Source organism: Nerophis ophidion, linkage group LG15, assembly GCF_033978795.1.
Source record: "Nerophis ophidion isolate RoL-2023_Sa linkage group LG15, RoL_Noph_v1.0, whole genome shotgun sequence".
NCBI lineage: Eukaryota > Metazoa > Chordata > Actinopteri > Syngnathiformes > Syngnathidae > Nerophis > Nerophis ophidion.
The window spans coordinates 43,627,585-43,650,183 of NC_084625.1; the positions used below are offsets into that span (position 1 = coordinate 43,627,585).

The 22,599-nt window shown below is 41.2% G+C and overlaps 1 protein-coding gene across 1 annotated transcript; it reads left to right on the forward strand.

The window, feature by feature from the left end:
- The first annotated feature begins 1,010 nt into the window (after window positions 1–1,010).
- On the forward strand, window positions 1,011–21,519 carry hacd1 (3-hydroxyacyl-CoA dehydratase 1). The gene is made up of 7 exons (XM_061922210.1): window positions 1,011–1,233; window positions 10,721–10,838; window positions 10,912–10,930; window positions 11,000–11,088; window positions 15,047–15,168; window positions 18,807–18,985; window positions 21,191–21,519. Exons 1-7 carry the CDS (start codon window positions 1,115–1,117, stop codon window positions 21,271–21,273), a joined length of 729 nt encoding a protein of 242 aa, XP_061778194.1. The 5' UTR covers window positions 1,011–1,114; the 3' UTR covers window positions 21,274–21,519.
- Window positions 21,520–22,599: the final 1,080 nt, after the last annotated feature.

Sequence of the window (22,599 nt, forward strand, 5' to 3'; positions counted from 1 at the left end):
TTAATCGAAATATTATTTGTTACAACATTACGCCTTATTTATATTGTATTTTCAATTTATTTTATGCAACTTGTTGACACGTTTTATTTTGTGTTTATGTATGTAAAAAATATTTTATTTCCTATATTCATTTTTTATTTTTTGTATTCATTTATTTATTCATATTTTTCATCTCTCAATGTTAATTTGCTTTCATTAAGTAAAAAAAAAGGTCAAAGACAAAGCTATTCGGTTTCTTGGCCGGCATGGCGTAGTGGGTAGAGCGACCGTGCCAGAAACGTGAGGGTTGCAGGTTCGCTTCCCACCTATTGACATCCAAATCGCTGCCGTTGTGTCCTTGGGCAGGACACTTCACCCTTGCCCCCCGGTGCCGCTCACACTGGTGAATGAATGATGAATGAATGATTGGTGGTGGTCGGAGGGGCCGTAGGCGCAAACTGGCAGCCACGCTTCCGTCAGTCTACCCCAGGGCATCTGTGGCTACTGATGTAGCTTACCACCACCAGGTGTGAATGAATGATGGGTTCGCACTTCTCTGTGAGCGCTTTGAGTATCTAACAATAGAAAAGCGCGATATAAATCTAATCCATTATTATTATTATTATTCATTGTCGATGTGGGTGGGGGGGGGGGGGGGGGGTGCCACCTAAAATCTTGCCTAGGGCGCCAGATTGGTTACATCACACTCGAATTTTTACTGCATGCCTTTGGTAAGTGCCGGAATGAAAAGAGGTTTTAAAATAATTAGCGCATGCTTACTTTTACCGCATGCCTTTAGTAAGCGCAGGAATGAGAAGAGGTTTTAAATTAATTAGCGCCCCGGTGGCGATTCAAGGAAATACGGTATATTTAATTCCAATCATAATTGATGACTGAGACATTTTTAAATAATGTTGATTTATTTGCTTTGTCCCATTTGGCTCCGTACTCGAGTTCTCGACGTCTGACGTCACGCCCCTCGGTGGCCCATGTCTATGATGTGACGTCACGCCGGGCTGTCATGCGCACTGAGGTCCAGCAGGCGGCAGCAGACGAAGACGAACGGCCCCCCTCCCTCCGGTCCCAGCTGTCCGCTCCATTCCTCCCGGCAGCCTCGCCCCCCTCCCCCGGCAGCATGGCGTCCATCGAGGAGGACGGCGCGGCGGAGGAGAAAGAAAACAACAACAAGAAGCGGACGAAAGGCGCCATGGCCACCGCGTGGCTCACCTTCTACAACATCGCCATGACCGCCGGGTACGTGCCGCCGTCCGCGCGCCCCCTAGGGGAGCAGTTCTCACTTTAAAAAAAAAAAAAGAAAAAAGTCTGGCCTTTTAGGGGCAGCTGTCAAGTGTGTAAGTGCGTCAAGTCAAGTGTGCTCATCGTGGCGCTAATGGCTAACTTCTAAAAGTGTGGATTTGTCAACATGTGAGTGTGCAAGGTGGGCTAGTGTTGGGGGGTCAGGATTGTGTCCAAATAGGGCCGAGTGGGGGTGTCGAGGCCTAAGGATAAGTATAGCTCACACTAAACAGCACTGCTCAATGGACGTAACATTATATATTATTATAACATAACAGCTCTTTTTTATTTACATACATTTTACATTTTTTTTTACATATTTCACTCATGTTTACATTACAGGATTTTTCTCTTAACATTGCATTAGTTACATTATTTTTAAGTATTACATTTATATTGACATCCACTCGTAAAAAGTGCATTATGGTAGTTTTTTAGTCAATAATTTAATTAGAAAACAATCTCGAAGCCGGTCCTGGCACAACCTACTTTGCTGCAGGTCCGCAGGCCACGCCCCCCTCCCCCACAATGACATTCAGACTTTGCTTAAATCAATAACGGAGCAGCATCTCCTCATCCGGAAACAACAACACCGGAAATGTGTCCCGTGAAAAACCGTCTGACCGGAACTCTCTAATAACTAAAGTTCCTTGGGTGAATAATGTAAACGCACTACACCGGTATGTTTTAGCGCCTTCATGGCGAGTTTACTGACAGATATAAGTAAGAACTTTACACTACTTTATATTAGAAATGGCAACAGCGGAGGATGAATGTCCCATAACAAGAAGATAGAGAAAAAGAAGAAGCTTATCGGACTACAAAGGATACAAAGTGGATAAAAAAAATGACAGTTAAAAAAAGCATCAACTTAAAGCTTTACTAAAAAGAGAAGTTTTCAAATGTTTCTTAAAAGTTTCAACACAGTCAAGACTACAGAGGGACTGGTGCAAGTTGTTCCAGAGTCTGGGAACAACACTGGAAATGTGTCCCGTGAAAAACCGTCTGACCGGAACTCTCTAATAACTAAAGTTCCTTGGGTGAATAATGTAAACTCACTACACCGGTATGTTTTAGCGCCTTCATGGCGAGTTTACTGACAGATATAAGTAAGAACGTTACACTACTTTATATTAGAAATGGCAACAGCGGAGGATGAATGTCCCATAACAAGAAAATAGAGAAAAATAAGAAGCTTATCGGACTACAAAGGATACAAAGTGGATTAAAAAAATGACAGTTAAAAAAAGCATCAACTTAAAGCTTAACTAAAAAGAGAAGTTTTCAAATGTTTCTTAAAAGTTTCAACACAGTCAAGACTACAGAGGGACTGGTGCAAGTTGTTCCAGAGTCTAGGAACAACACTGGAATTGTGTCCCGTGAAAAACCGTCTGACCGGAACTCTCTAATAACTAAAGTTCCTTAAAGCTTTACTAAAAAGAGAAGTTTTCAAATGTTTCTTAAAAGTTTCAACATAGTCAAGACTACAGAGGGGTTGGTGCAAGTTGTTCCAGAGTCTGGGAACAACACTGGAAATGTGTCCCGTGAAAAACCGTCTGACCAGAACTCTCTAATAACTAAAGTTCCTTAAAGCTTTACTAAAAAGAGAAGTTTTCATTTGTTTATTAAAAGTTTCAACACAGTCAAGACTACAGAGGGGCTGGTGCAAGTTGTTCCAGAGTCTGGGAACAACACTGGAAATGTGTCCCGTGAAAAACCGTCTGACCGGAACTCTCTAATAGCTAAAGTTCCTTGGGTGAATAATGTAAACTCACTACACCAGTATGTTTTAGCGCCTTCATGGCGAGTTTACTGACAGATATAAGTAAGAACTTTACACTACTTTATATTAGAAATGGCAACAGCGGAGGATGAATGTCCCATAACAAGAAGATAGAAAAAAAGAAGAAGCTTATCTGACTACAAAGGATACAAAGTGGAATAAAAAATAATAGTTAAAAAAAGCATCAACTTAAAGCTTTACTAAAAAGAGAAGTTTTCAAATGTTTCTTAAAAGTTTCAACACTGTCAAGACTACAGAGGGACTGGTGCAAGTTGTTCCAGAGTCTGGGAACAACACTGGAAATGTGTCCCGTGAAAAACCGTCTGACCGGAACTCTCTAATAACTAAAGTTCCTTGGGTGAATAATGTAAACTCAATACACCGGTATGTTTCAGCGCCTTCATGGCGAGTTTACTGACAGATATAAGTAAGAACTTTACACTACGTTATATTAGAAATGGCAACAGCGGAGGATGAATGTCACATAACAAGAAAATAGAGAAAAAGAAGCTTATCGGACTACAAAGGATACAAAGTGGATTAAAAAATAATAGTTAAAAAAAGCATCAACTTAAAGCTTTACTAAAAAGAGAAGTTTTCAAATGTTTCTTAAAAGTTTCAACACAGTCAAGACTACAGAGGGACTGGTGCAAGTTTTTCCAGAGTCTGGGAACAACACTGGAAATGTGTCCCGTGAAAAACCGTCTGACCGGAACTCTTTAATAACTAAAGTTCCTTGGGTGAATAATGTAAACTCACTACACCGGTATGTTTTAGCGCCTTCATGGCGAGTATACTGACAGATATAAGTAAGAACTTTACACTACGTAAGAACTTTACACTACGTTATATTAGAAATGGCAGCAGCGGAGGATGAATGTCCCATAACAAGAAAATAGAGAAAAAGAAGAAGCTTATCGGACTACAAAGTATACAAAGTGGATTAAAAAAATGACAGTTAAAAAAAGCATCAACTTAAAGCTTTACTAAAAAGAGAAGTTTTCAAATGTTTCTTAAAAGTTTCAACACAGTCAAGACTACAGAGGGGCTGGTGCAAGTTGTTCCAGAGTCTGGGAACAACACCGGAAATGTGTCCCGTGAAAAACCGTCTGACCGGAACTCTCTAATAACTAATGTTCCTTAAAGCTTTACTAAAAAGAGAAGTTTTCAAATGTTTCTTAAAAGTTTCAACACTGTCAAGACCACAGAGGGACTGGTGCAAGTTGTTCCAAAGTCTGGGAACAACACCGGAAATGTGTCCCGTGAAAAATCGTCCGACCGGAACTCTCTAATAACTAAAGTTCCTTGGGTGAATAATGTAAACGCACTACACCGGTATGTTTTAGCGCCTTCATGGCGAGTTTACTGACAGATATAAGTAAGAACTTTACACTACGTTATATTAGAAATGGCAGCAGCGGAGGATGAATGTCCCATAACAAGAAGATAGAAAAAAAGAAGAAGCTTATCTGACTACAAAGGATACAAAGTGGATTAAAAAATAATAGTTAAAAAAAGCATCAACTTAAAGCTTTACTAAAAAGAGAAGTTTTCAAATGTTTCTTAAAAGTTTCAACACAGTCAAGACTACAGAGGGGCTGGTGCAAGTTGTTCCAGAGTCTGGGAACAACACTGGAAATGTGTCCCGTGAAAAACCGTCTGACCGGAACTCTCTAATAACTAAAGTTCCTTAAAGCTTTACTAAAAAGAGAAGTTTTCAAATGTTTCTTAAAAGTTTCAACACAGTCAAGACTACAGAGGGACTGGTGCAAGTTTTTCCAGAGTCTGGGAACAACACTGGAAATGTGTCCCGTAAAAAACCGTCTGACCGGAACTCTCTAATAACTAAAGTTCCTTGGGTGAATAATGTAAACTCACTACACCGGTATGTTTTAACGCCTTCATGGCGAGTTTACTGACAGATATAAGTAAGAACTTTACACTACTTTATATTAGAAATGGCAACAGCGGAGGATGAATGTCACATAACAAGAAGATAGAAAAAAAGAAGAAGCTTATCTGACTACAAAGGATACAAATTCAATATTTATGGAACATGTAGCTGTCTACACTGAATATTGCATTGATGCATTTCTTTTCAGTTTATGAACTTACATTCATATTTTGTTGAAGTATTATTCAATAAATATATTTATAAAGGATTTTTGAATTGTTGCTATTTTTAGAATATTAAAAAAAAAATCTCAAGTACCCCCTGGCATACCGTCAAGTACCCCCAGGGGTACACGTACCCCCATTTGAGAACCAGTGCTCTAGAAGACCCTGGCCTGAAGACCGGAGGCTGCGCCCTTAAGAGTAGGGGCATAACGAGTCAGTGATGTACTGAGGGCACCACCATGTCAGGACTAAAATCTTAAACTCAATGCCAAATTTGACTGGAAACCAATGAAGACTGGATACAATGGGGGTGATATGGTCTGGTCTGGGTTCACCGGTCAAAGCTCTGGCAGCTGCATTTTGTATCGTGTGAAGTCTCTTTAGCATTGACTGTGCGTGTGTATATATATGTGTGTATATACTGTGTGTATATATAATGTGTGTTTGTGTGTGTATATTTGTGAACGCGTTGTTTCCCTCCGGGTACTCCGGCTTTCTCCCACTTCCAAATACATGCACCTGGGGATAGGTTGATTGGCAACACTAAATTGGCCCTAGTGTGTGAATGTGAGTGTGAATGTTGTCTGTCTATCTGTGTTGGCCCTGCAATGAAGTGGCGACTTGTCCAGGATATACGCTGCCTTCCGCCCGATTGTAGCACCAGCGCCCCCCGCGACCCCAAAGGGAATAAGCGGTAGAAAATGGATGGATGGATGAATGGTTGATAAGAGTGAGAGAGAATTGCAATTGTTAATACCATGAACTGATTAATATGGACCCCGACTTAAACAAGTTGAAAAACGTATTTGGGTGTTACCATTTAGTGGTCAATTGTACGGAATATGTACTGTACTATGCAATCTACTTATAAAAGTTTCAATTCAATATGAGATGAAATGAATGCGTGAATGCTCATGATCATGAATTCTGCTTTGAAAATAATTTGTACCCCTTTCTTAGATCACATTTGATCACATTGATATGTTGCACAATGAAATGTAAGCATGAGATAAATCCTGTAACTTTCTGTCTGTAAAATGTATCGTCTACAAGCATTTTTGTAATCTTGTAACAGCATTTCATGTGTGATATCCATAAATTAACATTCTTAATAAATGACAGTAGAATACGCACGCATCTCATTGGGGAGTCACAGTGTTAAAGGCCTACTGAAACCCACTACTACCGACCACGCAGTCTGATAGTTTATATATCAATGATGAAATATTAACATTGCAACACATGCCAATACGGCCTTTTTAGTTTACTAAATTGCAATTCAAAATTTCGCGCGAAGTATCCTGATGAAAACGTCCGTATGATGACGCGTGCGCGTGACGTCCCGGGTTGTAGCCGTAATTTTTTTCCAACCCGATCCAAGCTATAAGTAGTCTGCATTAATCGCATAATTACACAGTATTCTGGACATCTGTGTTGCTGAATCTTTTGCAATTTGTTCAATTAATAATGGAGAAGTCAAAGAAGAAAGATGTAGGTGGGAAGCGGTGTATTGCAGCTGTGTTGAGCAACACAAACACAGCCGGTGTTTCCTTGTTTACATTCCCGAAGGTGAAGCTTTACTATGGAACAGAGCGGTCAAGCGAACATGGTTCCCGACCACATGTCAACCGGCAGGTTTCGGTGAGAAAATTGTGGTAATAAGTCGGCTCTTGCCGTAGACATGAGCGGAGCTTGCGTCCTCCTGCAGCTGCGGACTCTCTTGCCTCCTCCCACCGGAGACACTGGCGGTCACCACACCCGTGGCCACACCCCTCCGACTTTCAGGTACCATATAATCTCACTAAAACAGTAGTAACACAATAAGCAGATAAGGGATTTTCCAGAATTATCCAGTAAATGTGTCTAATAACATCTGAATCGCTCCCACTGCCCTCGCCTTTTTTTATTAAATTTTTTCCTTCACTCTCTCTATCCTTATCCACGAATCTTTCATCCTCGCTCAAATTAATGGGGAAATCGTCGCTTTCTCGGTCAGAATCGCTCTAGCTGCTGGTGGCCATGATTGTAAACAATGTGAGGATGTGAGGAGCTCCACAACCCGTGACGTCACGCGCGCATCGTCTATTACTTCCGGTAAAGGCAAGGCTTTTTTATTTGCGACCAAAAGTAGCGAACTTTATCGTCTATGTTCTCTACTAAATCCTTTCAGCAAAAATATGGCAATATCGCGAAATGATCAAGTATGACACATAGAATGGACCTGCTATCCCCGTTTAAATAAGAAAATCTCATTTCAGTAGGCCTTTAAGACCTGGAATTTACACTTCATGAGCAGTGTTGGAGTTGTCTGACTTTTTGTCTGGCCCTAAAATGCATCAGCGGCTTAGTGCAGTGAGTGTGTGTGTTGTAGAGATGCGCGAATAGGCAATTATATCATCCACACCCGCATCCCTAAAGTCGTCATCCACCCGCCGTCCACCCGAGCCAACATTTTATCAGGACCGTAACCGCCCGCCAACTGCCCGATGAAATACATCAGAGGTCGGCCACCTTTACCACACACAGAGCTATTTAAACTTGTATTACAGAGTAATGAAGACAACTGGAGCCGCTAACGTTCTCGCGACTTTCCAATAGCGTTCATCCTGATGACAAGAATATGAACGTACTTTGAAGCCATTGCCTTAGATACCTTCCACAACATTTACAAACCCTATTATTGGTCCGGCAACATGATGTGTGCAGCTTCCGCAATTACACGTACAAGATTGAAAGGCATAGTGGGTGATACAGAGTACACTGATGGTTGTGATATAAACAACTTTAACACATACTAATATGCGCCACGCTGTGAAGCCACACAATACAAGATTGACAAACACATTTCGGGAGAACATCCTCACAGTAACAGCACATAAACGCAACACAACAAATACCCAGAATCCTTTGTATCCGTGAGATTTCCTATATATCTTTTACACCTCCGCGCCCCCAACCACGCCCACCTTAATGACGCAAGGGCGGGTGGTGGGGTGGGGGACCTGGGGGGTTGCTGCTAGCGGGGTGTATAAAATAGTCAGGATGTGTCATGAATACAAAGGATTCTGGGTATTTGTTGTGTTGCGTTTATGTTGTGTTACTGTGAGGCTGTTCTCCCGAAATGTGTTTGTCGTTGTTAATTGGTGTGGCTTCACAGCGTGGCGCATATTACTAAGAGTGTTAAAATTGTTTATATCACAACCATTAGTGTACTCTGTGTCACCCAGTATGCCTTGCAGTTGTGTGCGTGTTGCCGCGGAAACCACACACAACATGATGCTGGACTGACAAGCAGATCGTACATGCTATAAAAGCTGACAAAGCCAATGGCTCCATAGTACGCCCTGATACTTATTATCTGGGTGACTGCCAGTAGTCATTCAAGAGAATAATAGCGTCTCTTGTTGTCTTCTTCGCTTTATGACACGGATCTTAAATGGCTCTTTGAATGGCAAAGGATACCGATTCCAGAACCATGTATATCAAATATTTCCGGATGGTTCAACCGCCACCCGCCCGAATCTAATTAAACTCAATTTTTTCGTCACGTCAACCGCCCGACCCGCGGTTTATCCGCGGACTCCGCGGACGAGACCGCAAGCCGCGCATCTCTAGTGTGTTGTGCAAGTGAGAAAGAGTGAGCGCCTGCTGTTTGATATGACAGATGACAAAGAGTTGGTTTTGGCCTGGTTCGTACGGCAGACATGGAGAGTTTTTCTCGATTGAAGTTTTTTACTAATGTTTTAGGTGTTTATAAACAGTTTTGCTCAATACAGTGATCAATTGAATCCCTGACAATAATCGAATAGTGTTGACAAACATTGTTTGATGTGTTGTGGCCACTTATTGTCACCTGTCACTTCGCAGTTGCATTGCAAAATCAGACAGAACTAGATGAGGAAATTCCTTCAATTGAGAGCAAATGCTCCATTGTTGAAATTGAACTGACAGAATGTATTATAAATGTAAGTATAGTTTGAATGTTGGAATGGTTTGAATGTTGAAGAGTTTGAATTTCCAGGAGAAACAGAATTTGGTTTGGAATTTGCGAACATGTTAGTGGGATGAGTGGAATGTGTTGGTGTTGGAATGTTTTGAATTGGTTGAAAATTGTGCGAATTGTGGAAGTTAAAAAATGAACTATTCATTTTGAATGGGGAAAATGTCTCTGAAAACTGGAAATTCTTGGAAATCTTTGTTTTTGTTTTTTTAATTGTTCAAGGGTGGCACACAATTTTGAACAGGTTGAATATTTTGGAGTTGGAAGGGTTTGAATCGGAAATTGGAAAATGTTTTCCCGTTTTGAATGGGAAAAAATGTCCCGGAAAACCTGGAATTTGAATGTTGAAGTAGTAACATGTTGAATTGAGAAATGGTATTACGGAATTCCTGGAATTTTGGGAAAACATAATTTTTCCAGTTAAAAAATAACTTCTTCCTTTTTTGTCCTGGTTAGGTTTTGACAGTGGAACGGTTGAAGGAGGTTGAAAAATCTGGGAGGAGTAGTTGCCAGCAAAAAGGGTGGAAATCGGGCTTTGGAAAACAAGGAATTCTGGAAAATCCTGGAATTTTGTTGAAATTGGAAAATGGGTAGTTTGAATTTCCAGTATGGTGGAATGTGCTGATGGGTGAATGGTTTTAATCAGATGAAAAATGTGGAAATGGCGGAAGTTTGAAAAATGGCCAATTACTTTTGAATGGGAAAAGATGTGCCAGAAAACCTGGAATTCTGGGAAATCTGGGAATTTTTGGAATTTGTCAAGGGAAAGCCCGCGATTCCCGAAAAGGCTGAATATTTTTGAGTTGGAACGGTTTGAATCGGATGAAAAATGTGGGAATTGTGGAACTTTGAAGAATGTCCCATTGATTTCAATGGGAATTTCAGAAGAAATTGGGAAATTTGGGAAAAGCGGGAATTTTTTTTGAAAACTTGAATAGTCTGAATGAGTTAATGGTTGAAAGAGACTTCCACAATTTGCAAATTGTAGAAGTCTCTTGCTTCCGGGATCTTCCACAAGTTGCAAATTGTGGAAGTCTCTTGCTTCCGGGTTCTTTGGACCACCAACCACGGACATGACAGCTGCATTCTGGGTTTTGAACAGTCTTTTATTTTCAATATGTTGTCCTTTTTGTCCATTTCTGCCATAACAACTTCTTCACTCGCTCTTGCTCACGCTCGTACTCGCTCTCCACCAACAACAAAACCCTCTCCTTCCCAACTGCTGCATTTAACAGAGCGACAGGTGATCAGAGAAACACTCTCAGGTGTGTCATCTATGCACCTTCCGCTGATCTTGAAGCTGATCTCAGCTCCAGGTCCGCAGGCCACGCCCCCCCCCACATTTTTTTTTAGAGTTCAGATGGGATTTGATTTTGCGTGCCGCAGAGATTTGCTGTGCACAGAGGATGCATTTAAAAATACTGTGATAATAATGATAATCATCATGTGAAATGTTCATATTGATCTTTGTAGGTTAGTCAAAGGTGTGTCACTATTGTGTTTTAATGCTGTTGTGTGTGTGTCGTGGTTCTTGTGTTCCTCAGGTGGTTGGTTCTGGCCATCACCATGATGCGTTTCTACATGCAGAAGGGCACACACAAAGGTCTATACAGGAACATCGCCAGGACCCTCAAGTTCTTCCAGACTTTGGCTTTAGTGGAGGTAAAACGTTCCCTTTGGGTTTCGTGATGAGCGTCTGGCAATTACAAGCATGACGAGGTCTTTTGTCTTCCAGGTGGGACACTGTGCCATCGGTACGTGATGTTTCTCTTCTTTCCATCCTGAGCGCCTGCTCCAAAGTTCAAATGTCAACTCTGCTGCAGGAATCGTGAGGACTTCTGTGATCGTGACCGGGGTTCAAGTGTGCTCCCGGATCTTCATGGTTTGGTTCATTACCAACAGCATCAGACAGGTTTTTACTTCTCTCACACACAGACACACACACAGTAGGTTCTGATCGACTTAGCTGAAAAAAACAGTTGCTAATAGTGTGTAGAAACTATGTAATTGTGTGTAGTATTAGCGGGTGTGTTGTGGGGGATCTACAAACCTCAAAACCAGTGAAGTTGGCACGTTGTGTAAATGGTAAATAAAAAAGTACAATGATTTTAAATCCTTTTCAACTTATATTCAATTGAATAGACTGCAAAGACAAGATACTTAACGTTCGAACTGGGAAACGTTGTTATTTTTTGCAAATATTAGCTCATTTGGAATTTGATGCCTGCAACATGTTTCAAAAAAGCTGGCACAAGTGGCAAATAAGACTGAGAAAGTTGAAGAATGCTCATCAAACACTTATTTGGAACATCCCACAGGTGAACAGGCTAATTGGGAACAGGTGGGTGCCATGATTGGGTATAAAAGCAGCTTCCATGAAATGCTCAGTCATTCACAAACAAGGAAGGGTCACCACTTTGTGAACAAATGCGTTGGGCAAATTGTCGAACAGTTTATGAACAACATATCTCAACGAGCTATTGCAAGGAATTTTGGGATTTCACCATCTACGGTTCACATCATCAAAAGGTTCAGAGAATCTGGAGAAATTACTGCACTTAAGCGATGGTATTACGGATCTTCGATACCTCAGGAGGAACTGCATCAAAAAGCGACATCAGTGTGTAAAGAATATCACCACATGGGCTGAGGAAGATTTCAGGAAACCACTGTCAGTAACTATAGTTCATCGCCACAAGTGCAAGTTAAATCTCTACTATGCAAAGCAAAAGCCATTTATCAACAACACCCAGAAACGCCGCCGGCTTCGCTGGGCCCGAGCACATCTAAGATGGACTGATGCAATGTGGAAAAGTGTTCTGTGTTCAGACGAGCCCAAATTTCAAATTGTTTTCGGAAAATGTGGATGTAGTGTCCTGTGGAACAAAGAGGAAAAGAACCGTCCGGATTGTTCTAGCGCGCTAAGTTGAAAAGCTAGCATCTGTGATGGTATGGGGGTGTATTAGTGCCCAAGGCATGTGTAACTTAAACATCTGTGAAGGCACCATTAATGCTGAAAGGTACATACAAGTTTTGGAGCAACATATGTTACCATCTAAGCAACGTTATCATGGACGCCCCTGCTTATTTCAGCAAGACAATGCCAAACCACGTGTTACAACAGCAGGGCTTCATAGTAAAAGAGTGTGGGTACCATACTAGACTGCCTGTAGTCCGGACCTGTCTCCTTTTGAAATTTTGTGCCGCAATATGAAGCCTAGAATACAACTTAAGCTGTACAACAAGCAAGAATGGGAAATAATTCCTGAAATGCTTCAAAAATTGGTCTGCTCAGTTCCCAAACGTATAATGAGTGTTGTTAAATGGAAAGGCCATGTAACACAGTAGCTCTAGCCCGGGGTAGGAGGAGCTTGCAGGAGCGACGCGTCCTGTGGGCCGAAGCAACCTGCGTCCCCTCCGTCATCAAAGAACAGGAACCAAAAGAGTCCAAAACTAACAGAAAACATGATCCAGACCACAGATCATGACAAAGAGCATGTTCGGCAGCGCACAATCACGGCGTACTTACAATCAGACACAGTGTGGAGACAGAAAAGGGAGAACGGACGTATTTTGGCTTAAAAACTAATGATAAAGGTGAAGTTATAACACTGAAACGCCCTGAGGAAGAGGTGCTTTAAGACAGTGGCCCGATTGGTACCGGGCCGCAGAAGAATTTTTTATTCATTTTTATAAAAAAAAAAAATAATATTTTTATTTTTTATTAAATCAACATAAAAAACACAATATACACTTACAATAAGTACACCAACCACAAAAACCTCCCTTTTTCATGACAAAAACATCCCTTTTTCATAACAAAGAAAAAAATAAAAAATGACTCCCCCCCCGGGCCGTGGGACAAATTATTAAGCGTTGACCGGTCCGCGGATACAAAAAGGTTGGGGACCACTGCTTTAAGACATGGCTAGCTAGCTAGCAGCTAAGATCCATCCAAAGTCAGCAGTGTTTTAGCTACTTCTAAATCACTAATCCTTGTCTCCATGGCGACAAATAAAGTAAGTTTCTTACAAGTATCATCCCAGCAGGACATGGAATAACTAAACATGCTTCACTACACACCGTAGCTCACCGGCATCACAATGTAAACAAATGCGATGGGTCGATGTACACATGACATCCACTGTAATGATACCAAGTACAATAGCGTATCTAGCCGATACTACCATGATTACATTGATATTTTCTATCGTCACAAAAAATGTATTCCTTCTTTTAAAATTCACATTACGTTTATAAACTCAGGAAATATGTCCCTGGACACATGAGGACTTTGAATGTGACCAATGTATGATCCTGTAACTACTTGGTATATCGATACCCATATATGTGGTATCACCCATAACTAATGTAGAATATCAAAACAACAGAATAATAGCTGATTATTACATTTCAACAGAAGTGTAGATATAACATGTTGAAATGTTAAATAACCAGATAATAACAGTACATGAACAAGTGGATTAATAATCCACCATCAGTGTGTGAATGTGCGAATATGGAAATACTGTCAAAGCGCTTTGGGCTCCTTAAAAAGGGGTAGAAAAGTGCTATACAAGTACAACCCATTTACCATTTTACAGCTTGTCCCTCATAATTCTGACAAAATAATAGAATGAGAAATGACACAATATGTTACTGGATATGTCAGCAGACTGATTAGGACCCTTTGTTTGTTTACTTACTACTATCAGAATCAGAATAGGAATATTTCTTGGTGCAATCATGCAACATAAATCGCATATAACTGTCAAAACTTGGACTATGGACCGGTTTGTTTTCCCATGGTGCAGAGCGACTGGACTGGACGAGGCGTGAAGGTAAAGGCATGATTTAATTTTACTTAAAAAAAGGAACAAACAAAAGGCGCACACAAGGCGGAGAACAAACTTGGCTAAGACAACAAAAACTAGCACAAAGGCAGAACTATGGACATAAAAACGAAAACACTTACTGTGACATGAAAAAAACCAGCATGGAACAATGACAGGGGGTATCAGGAGTGAATCAAGGGTGATGTCGCCAGCCTGACTACCTGGCAACTATGGCTTGAATAATACAGACATGATTAGTGACAGGTGCGTTAGTCTGAAACAGGTGAAACTAATGGTTGTCATGGTGATAAAACAAGAGTGCACGAAGAATCCAACCAAACAAAACATGGTCAATCACAAAGATATGACAATAACACGGAATAGGTAATAAAAAGAGCTGTAACTGAGCTATCAGATCTTGTTATTGTTCATGTGCCTGACGGCCGAGGGGAAAAAACTGTTCAGGTGGCGGGAGGTGTAGGTCTGGATGGACCATTTGTGTCCAGGGTACTAAAAGACAAGTTGTCCAATACAGTGGTCCCCAACATTTTTGTAGCTGCGGACCGGTCAACGCTTGATAATTTGTCCCGTGGCCTGGCGGATGGGTTTTTTGGGGGGTTTTTTTGTCATGAAAAAGGGATTTTTTTGGGGGTTGGTGCACTAATTGTAAGTGTATCTTGTGTTTTTTATGTTGATCTAATAAAAAAATAAAAATAAATTAAAACTTTTTTTTTTTTTTATAAAAAATTCTTCTGCGGCCCGGCACCAATCGAGCTGCGGCCCGGTGGTTGGGGACCACTGGTCCAGTATGTTCACTATTTAAGGACAAAATTGTTCTTTGATTACAATAAGAAACATGTTTAATTTAGCTTAAGATTTTTTTGTTAAAATAAAACCAATAATGCCATTTTTTTATTTTATTTAGAAAAGTATCGAAAAACATCAAAATACATTTTTGGTACCGGTACAACAAACTGCCGACAAACCTTGAGTGGACCGGGCCCCTCACTGTCTTCAAATATGTCCTTTCTAAAGGTCCAGAATGAAGAAAGTGTCCTGCTGTTCCTGGTGGTGTGGACGTTGACAGAGATTACCAGATATTCCTACTACACCTTCAACCTGCTCAACCACCTGCCGTACTTCATCAAATGGGCCAGGTGGAGGCGCCGTTCTTTTCTGGTGTTCCTTTAACGCAGTGCTTCTCGAATAGTGGGGCGGTGAGGTGTCCAGTATTAGCGTCATTTTTTTGTTTTGGAACGATTCTTAGGCCTCCAGCTAGGTGGCAGCACTGCTCAGACTATTCATCTGGCCCAAGTATATTGGTCGCCCCCTATCGGTTGTGCTAAAACGTGCTTACATACATATAATTAAATTACCGTAATTTCCGGACCATAGGGCACACTGACGATAAATGGTTTATTTTTTATATTTTTTTTCATATATAAGGCGCATTAAAGGAGTCATATTAATTTTATTTTCACACTTCCTTGTGGTCTACATAACATGTAATGGTGGTTCTTAGGTCAAAATGTTGCATAGATGATGTTTTGAAGATCATCTTCAAGTCGCTTCCGGATGCACCGTTTTGTGGGCGGCCTTATTTATGTGGCTCATCTTTGGCAGCGTCTTCTCTCCGTCATCTTTGTTGTAGCAGTGTAGCGTGCAAGGACGGGAGTGGAAGAAGTGTCAAAAGTTGGAGCTAACTGTTTTATAGACATTCAGACTTTACTTAAATCAATAACGGAGCAGCATCTTCTCATCCGGAAACAACAACACCGGAAATGTGTCCCGTGAAAAACCGTCCGACCGGAACTCTCTATTGCAACTAAAGTTCCTTGGGTGAATAATGTAAACTCACTAGACCGGTATGTTTTAGCCCTATCATGACGAGTTTACTGACAGATATAAGTAAGAACTTTACACTACTTTATATTAGAAATGGAAACAGCTGAGGATGATGAATGTCCCATAACAAGAAGATAGAGGAAAAGAAGAAGCTTATCGACTACGATTTCGTCACAGACTACAAAGGCGGACCTGCGCAATTTTTCGTGATTCATGCAGATCTCAAATACAGGTCAGCAGTTACCAGTGGGTAGGAAAAGTTGGTTTTGCATAATATTGCGAAACAAAACACCAGATAATACGTCTTACCTTATACACACACCATAATAATAGTCTGTGGAGGGGGACGTGGCCTGCGGGCCTGCAGCAAAGCAAGGTGTGCCAGGACCGGCCTCAACCTGTCACTCTGTAGAAGCAGCAAACCAGGAGGAGAGAAATAGTTGGGAGCCGGAGGGAGAGCACGAGCCGCAGCGAGAGCGGAAGAAGAGACTACTGAAAAGCAACCCAATGACTTGAACAGTAAATAAAACGGTGTTTCAAACCATGAAAGGGGCTAGCCTGGAGATGCTTGGTGGGCAGAATGACCCACTGGAAGGCAACTTCTACAAATTGGCCAATTTTGAACGACAAACTCAAAACTTGAACGAAAAATTAAAACGGTGTTTCAAACCATGAAACGGGCTCGCCTGGAGATGCTTGGTGGGTACTTCTGACTACAAAGCATTTCCACAAAGTAGCCAATTTTGAACGACAAACTCAAAACTTGAACAAAAAAATAAAAACGGTGTTTCAAACCATGAAACAGGCTCGCATGGCGATTCTTGGTGGTCCACAAATTGGTCAATTTGTGGAAGTTGCCTTCCAGTGGGTCCTTCTGACCACCAAGCATCTCCAGGCGAGCCCGTTTCATGGTTTGATACACCGTTTTTTCGTTCAAGTCTCTGGCTCGTGCTCTCCTTCCGGCTCCAACTAACTCTTCTCCTCCCGGTTTGCTCCTTCTATAGAGTGACAGGTGATGAGATAACAAGGCCCAGGTGGGCCATCTACGCACCTGTCGCTGACTTCGAGGCCGGTCCTTGCACACCCTGCTTCGCTGCAGGCCACGCCCCCCTCCACATACTCGTAGGTTGAAGCATAGTACAATCCATCACTTGGTGCGGCTTCATAACTTACCAAAGTCACACTAAAACATTTTGATGGATTTTTGAGCGCCGTGTGTAATGTTCTTTATTTTCAATGGAACATATACAATGTTGGTGTTGTTTACTTGAGTCATATTGCAGTCTAAACCTATCTCTTATGTTTGACCGCCATCTACTGGTCACGCTTATCATTACACCATGTACCAAATAAAATAGCTTTAAGGTCGGTAAGCACAACCAGAATTGTTCCATACATTAGGCGCTTATAGCTTAGGTCAGTGTTTTTCAACCTTTTTTGAGCCAAGGCACATTTTTTGCGTTGAAAAAATCCGTAAGCACATCACCAGCAGAAATCACTGAAAAATTAAACTCAGTTGACAGTAAAAAGTTGTTGTCGCAATTGTTGGATTTGACTTTAAAGCATAACCAAGCATGCATCACTATAGCTATTGTCTCAAAGTAGGTGTACTGTCACCACCTGTCACATCACACCCTGACTTATTTGGACTTTTTTGCTCTTTTCCTATGTGTAGTGTTTGTTCTTGTCTTGCGCTCCTATTTTTTGGGCATTTTCCTGTAGCAGTTTCATGTCTTCCTTTGAGCGATATTTCCCGCATCTACTTTGTTTTAGCAATCAAGTATATTTCAGTTGTTTTTACCCTGTGATGAGGTGGCTACTTGTACAGGGTGTACACCGCCTTCTGCCAGATTGTAGCTGAGATAGTCTCCAGCGCCCCCCCGTGACTCAGAAGGGAGTAAGCGGTAGAAAATGGATGGATTATCCTTCCTTGTAGGGACATTGTTGATTGTCATGTACGGATGTACTTTGTGGACGCCGTCTTTGCACCGCAGTAAGTCTTTGCTGTCGTCCAGCATTCTAGTTTTGTTTACTGTGTAGTTCAGTTTTAGATTTGTTCCGCATAGCCTTCCCTAAGCTTCAATGCCTTTTCTTAGGGGCACTCACCTTTTGTTTATTTTTTTGTTTAAGCATTAAATACCTTTTTTACCTGCACACTGCCTCCTGGTGTTAGCTACCGGCTGCCACCTACTGATATGGGAGAGTATTACACGGTTATTCTAGACAACACCGACACTCAACAACAGCACATAATTTGCAGACTACAATTACTGGTTTGCAAAAAACATTTTTACCCCAAATAGGTGAAATTAGATAATCTCCCACGGCACACCAGATCGTATCTCTCGTGGCACAGTGGTTGAAAAACACTGGTTTAGGTTATAAGGTGAGTTTTGTGGGGGGAAAAAATATTTCAAGTGTGCCTTATAATCCGGAAAATACGGTATCCTTTAAAGTTTGATAATCATTAGCTTCACATATACCTAGCTGACATCTTTTCAGCTTGGTGGCATGTCAGTGCTGGTGCCAGCAAGTAAATAAATAGATCAGAAAATATTATCAGGTTCTCAATCATGTAATAAAATGATGTCCCACCAGGAGACAAAACAATATTGAGAAGCACTGCTTTACCTTCTTCTAGTGATAGCATGTTAACGGCTAACTTTCTTTCGGTTGTTCTATCCGTCCTTTTCTCTATTTATTGTGAAGGGGTGCAAGCGGACACTTTATTAGGTACCCCTTTTGCTGCTGCACTCGCGTCCTTTAATTGTGGTGTTGGGGGATCCATATCTGTTCTTATATCACGGGAGGTGTGATATAAGATGTTCACTTGCGTATGTTTTTGGTCATGGAACCCGCCCCGCCCCCCCTAAACACTCCCAATCCCCCCAAACAGGACGAAATGAGGGACCCCTGCTGTGACACTGTAGAAAGTTGTTTTGTCTTCCAGATACAACCTCTTCATCGTCTTGTACCCGCTGGGGGTGGCGGGCGAGCTGCTCACCATCTACTCGGCGTTGCCCTTCGTGCGCAGGTCCGGAATGTACTCCATAAGGCTCCCCAACAAGTACAACGTGTCCTTCGACTACTACTACTGCCTCATCGTCATCATGCTGTCTTACATCCCACGTAAGCACGCTAACGACGCACCTTGACACAACACGTGTGGCACCACTGTTTTTGTTTGGAATCCGTTCCAAAGGGTCAGACGAGAAACCGAGTCTTTTAAAAGCTCTAAACACATAAATAAGGACAATCCTAACGATCTGTTCCAGACATCCAAAAATATGAACACAAAACACATTTTATAGAGCCTAATTATACAAAACCCAAAACTAGAGAAGTTGGCACGTTGTGTAAGTCGTAAATAAAAACAAAATATAATGATTTTCAAATCCTTTTCAACCTATATTTGATTGAATAGACAGCAAAGACAAGATACTTAACATTCCAACTGGTAAAACTTTGTTATTTTTTGCAAATATTAGCTCATTTGGAATTTGATGCCTGCAACATGTTTCAAAAAAGCTGGCACAAATGGCAAAAAAGAGTGACAAAGTTGAGGAATGCTCATCAAACACTTATTTGGAACATCCCACGGGTGAACAGGCTAATTGGGAACAGGTGGGTGCCATGATTGGGTATGAAAGCAGCTTTTGTGAAATGCTCAGTCATTCACAAACAAGGATGGGTCGATAGTCATCCCTTTGTGAACAAATGCGTGAGCAAATTATCAGACAGTTTATGAACAACATTTCTCAACGAGCTATTGCAAGGAATTTAGGGATTTCACCATCTACGGTCCGTAATATCATCAAAAAGTTCTGAGAATCTAGAGGAATCCTTGCACCTAAGCAGCAAGACCTAAAAACAACATTGAATGCCTGAGACCTTCAATCCCTCAGGTGGTACTGCATTGAAAAGCGACATCAGTGTGTAAAGGATATCACCATATGGGCTCAGGAACACTTCAGAAAACCACTGTCAGTAACTATACTGTAGTTTGTCGCTACATCTGGAAGTGCAAGTGAAAACTCTAAAGCCATTTATCAACAACACCCAGAAACTGTGGTTGGATTTTCACTTGTCACTCCAAGTGAGAAACCAATCACAAGTTGTAATTTGCGAAAAGCAAGAAGGGGCCAGACCCGGCCAACAGCGAAATCATGTGTTCTCACTTTTTTAACTCACAAAGAAGAAGTTCAAATATTTTATCTATTTATTTTGCCAAATTTAATACGTTCTTTACAATTATTAAAATTTTGACAGTACCACGTACGATATGTTTTGAATGCTGATGCAGGTTCATTGATTTTTAAATGTGCCGAAATACAGTCTGGTCACGTGGTGACATAAATTATGGTATTTTGAGGGGTATTTATTGAAGTCGGACTAAGTAGGACATCACTGAACACTTTTCCACTTTACATCAGTCCATCTTAGATGAGTCCTGGCCCAGCGAAGCCAGCTGCGTTTCTGGGTGTTGTTGATTAATGGCTTTCGCTTTGCATAGTAAAATTTCAACTTGCACTTACAGATGTAGCGACCAAATGTAGTTACTGACGGTGGTTTTTTTAAGTGTTCCTGAGCCCATGTGGTGATATCCTTTACACACTGATGACGCTTTTTGATGCAGTACCTCCTGAGGGATCGAAGGTCTTGGGCATTCAATGTTAGGTGCAGTGATTTCTCCAGATTCTCTGAACCTTTTGATGATATTGCGGACCGTAGATGGTGAAATCCCTAAATTCCTTTCAACAGCTCGTTGAGAAATGTTGTTCTTAAACTGTTCGACAATTTGCTCAAGCATTTGTTCACAAAGTGGTGAACCTTGCCCCATCCTTGTTTGTGAATGACTGAGCATTTAATGGAAGCTGCTTTTATACCCAATCATGGCACTCACCTGTCTCCAATTAGCCTGTTCTCCTGTGGGATGTTTCCAATAAGTGTTTGATGAGCATTTCTCAACTTTCTCAGTCTTTTTTGCCACTTGTGCCAGCTTTTTTGAAACATGTTCCAGGCGTCAAATTCCAAATGAGCTAATATTTGCAAAAAATAACAAAGTTTTCCAGTTCGAACGTTAAGTATCTTGTCTTTGCAGTCTATTCAATTGAATATAAGTCAAAAAGGATTTGCATTTACACAATGTGCCAACTTCACTGGTTTTGGGTTTTGTACACTGAGTGGAGGTGCGCTATTAAAAATCTGTGTTGACGTGTACATAACCTAAACCTACTGAATAGAGAGCGACCAGAAAGAGTACTTCTGCTTGTTTTTTTTGGAGTTTTACCTGGTAAATATAGCCTCATGGTGACCATGTTTGTGTCTCCCCAGTGTTTCCTCAGCTCTTCTTTCACATGCTGCGGCAGAGGAGGAGAGTTCTTCACGGGGAGGTCATCGTGGAAAAAGATGACTAGACGTCCGGTGACGAGTTAACGTGTTTACAGTCCGCTAGCCTTATCATGTTTCAAACAAATAAACAAATAGGATGCTCTCCGACTAGTCACACGTCCAAGAAGGCATCTTGTTTGTGTCCAATCAAAGGTGCTATCCTCATCGTTTATGTCAAACATACTCTACGTACTTCTAGATGATTCTAAATCGCCGCCACCTACTTGTCAGAAAATAAAACGTGTAAAATCAATAAAGTCAACTCTAGAATATTCCGCCCTGATTTGACTCATTAACCCTACACAAGAAACCATTTCCTGTCCCTCAAAAAGTTATGTGATAAACAGGAGGAAAATGTTAGAATGATTATGTATATTATCACACAAATCTTTTGTTTAAGGGCCGTTGCTATAGTTATTATCAATTATGCTGAAATTGTATTTTTCTTTGTCTGTGCAAAGCTGGCAAATCCAAAAGATTGCAAGCCAGTCTCGTATCAGAGTTTGAACCTGACAGCTTCTTGGTCCTTCGAGACGGATATGAACCAGCGACCTAGGGATCAAGAAGTTGTCCTCTGGCGGACAAGAAGGAAGATGAATCTAATGACGAGGATACCTACCTGAACGGTGTTCCTGATCTGTTTCCAGACCCTGGTGACTATATATAGAAAAATTAGAAAAATATGATAATGTTGGCTGCGATGAGGTGGCGACTTGTCCAGGGTGTACTCCGCCTTCCGCCCGAATGCAACTGAGATAGGCTCCAGCGAACCCCCCACGACCCCAAAAGGGATAAGCGGTAGAAAATGGATGGATGGATAACACATAGGACATTTAAAATACTACCGAGTAACCCATCCATCCATTTTCTACCGCTTGTCCCTTTTGTGGTCGCCGGGGGTTCTGGAGCCTATCTCAGCTGCATTCGGGCGGAAGGTGGGGAACACCCTGGACAAGTAACTATATATGAAAAATATGGGATATGCTAAGTGTATAGTACACTTTGTATACACCTTCTCATTCAATGGGTTTTCTTTATTTTCATGACTATTTACTTTCTAGATTGTCACTGAAGGCGTCAAAACTATGAGTTAATACATGTGGAATTATGTACTAAGTGAAAGAACTAAAAACATAATTTATATTGTCGTTTCTTTAAGATAGCCACCCTTTTCTCTGATTACTGCTTTGCACACTCTTGTCATTGTCTCGATGAGCTTCAACAGCTCATTGTCTCAAACCTGAAAGGGTTTTCACTTCACAGGTGTGCCCTTTATTTTCAAGACTATTTACCTTGTAGATTGTCACTGAAGGCATTAAAACTAGGACACCTGTGAAGTGAAAACCATAATG

Excerpts from the sequence above, each read along its gene's own strand:
- hacd1 (XM_061922210.1), top strand. The coding sequence starts at position 1,115 with ATGGCGTCCATCGAGGAGGACGGCGCGGCGGAGGAGAAAGAAAACAAC. Across the intron at positions 11,089-15,046 it reads TTACCAACAGCATCAGACAG|GTCCAGAATGAAGAAAGTGT; the intron begins GTTTTTACTTCT and ends TCCTTTCTAAAG. Across the intron at positions 15,169-18,806 it reads TACTTCATCAAATGGGCCAG|ATACAACCTCTTCATCGTCT; the intron begins GTGGAGGCGCCG and ends TTTGTCTTCCAG.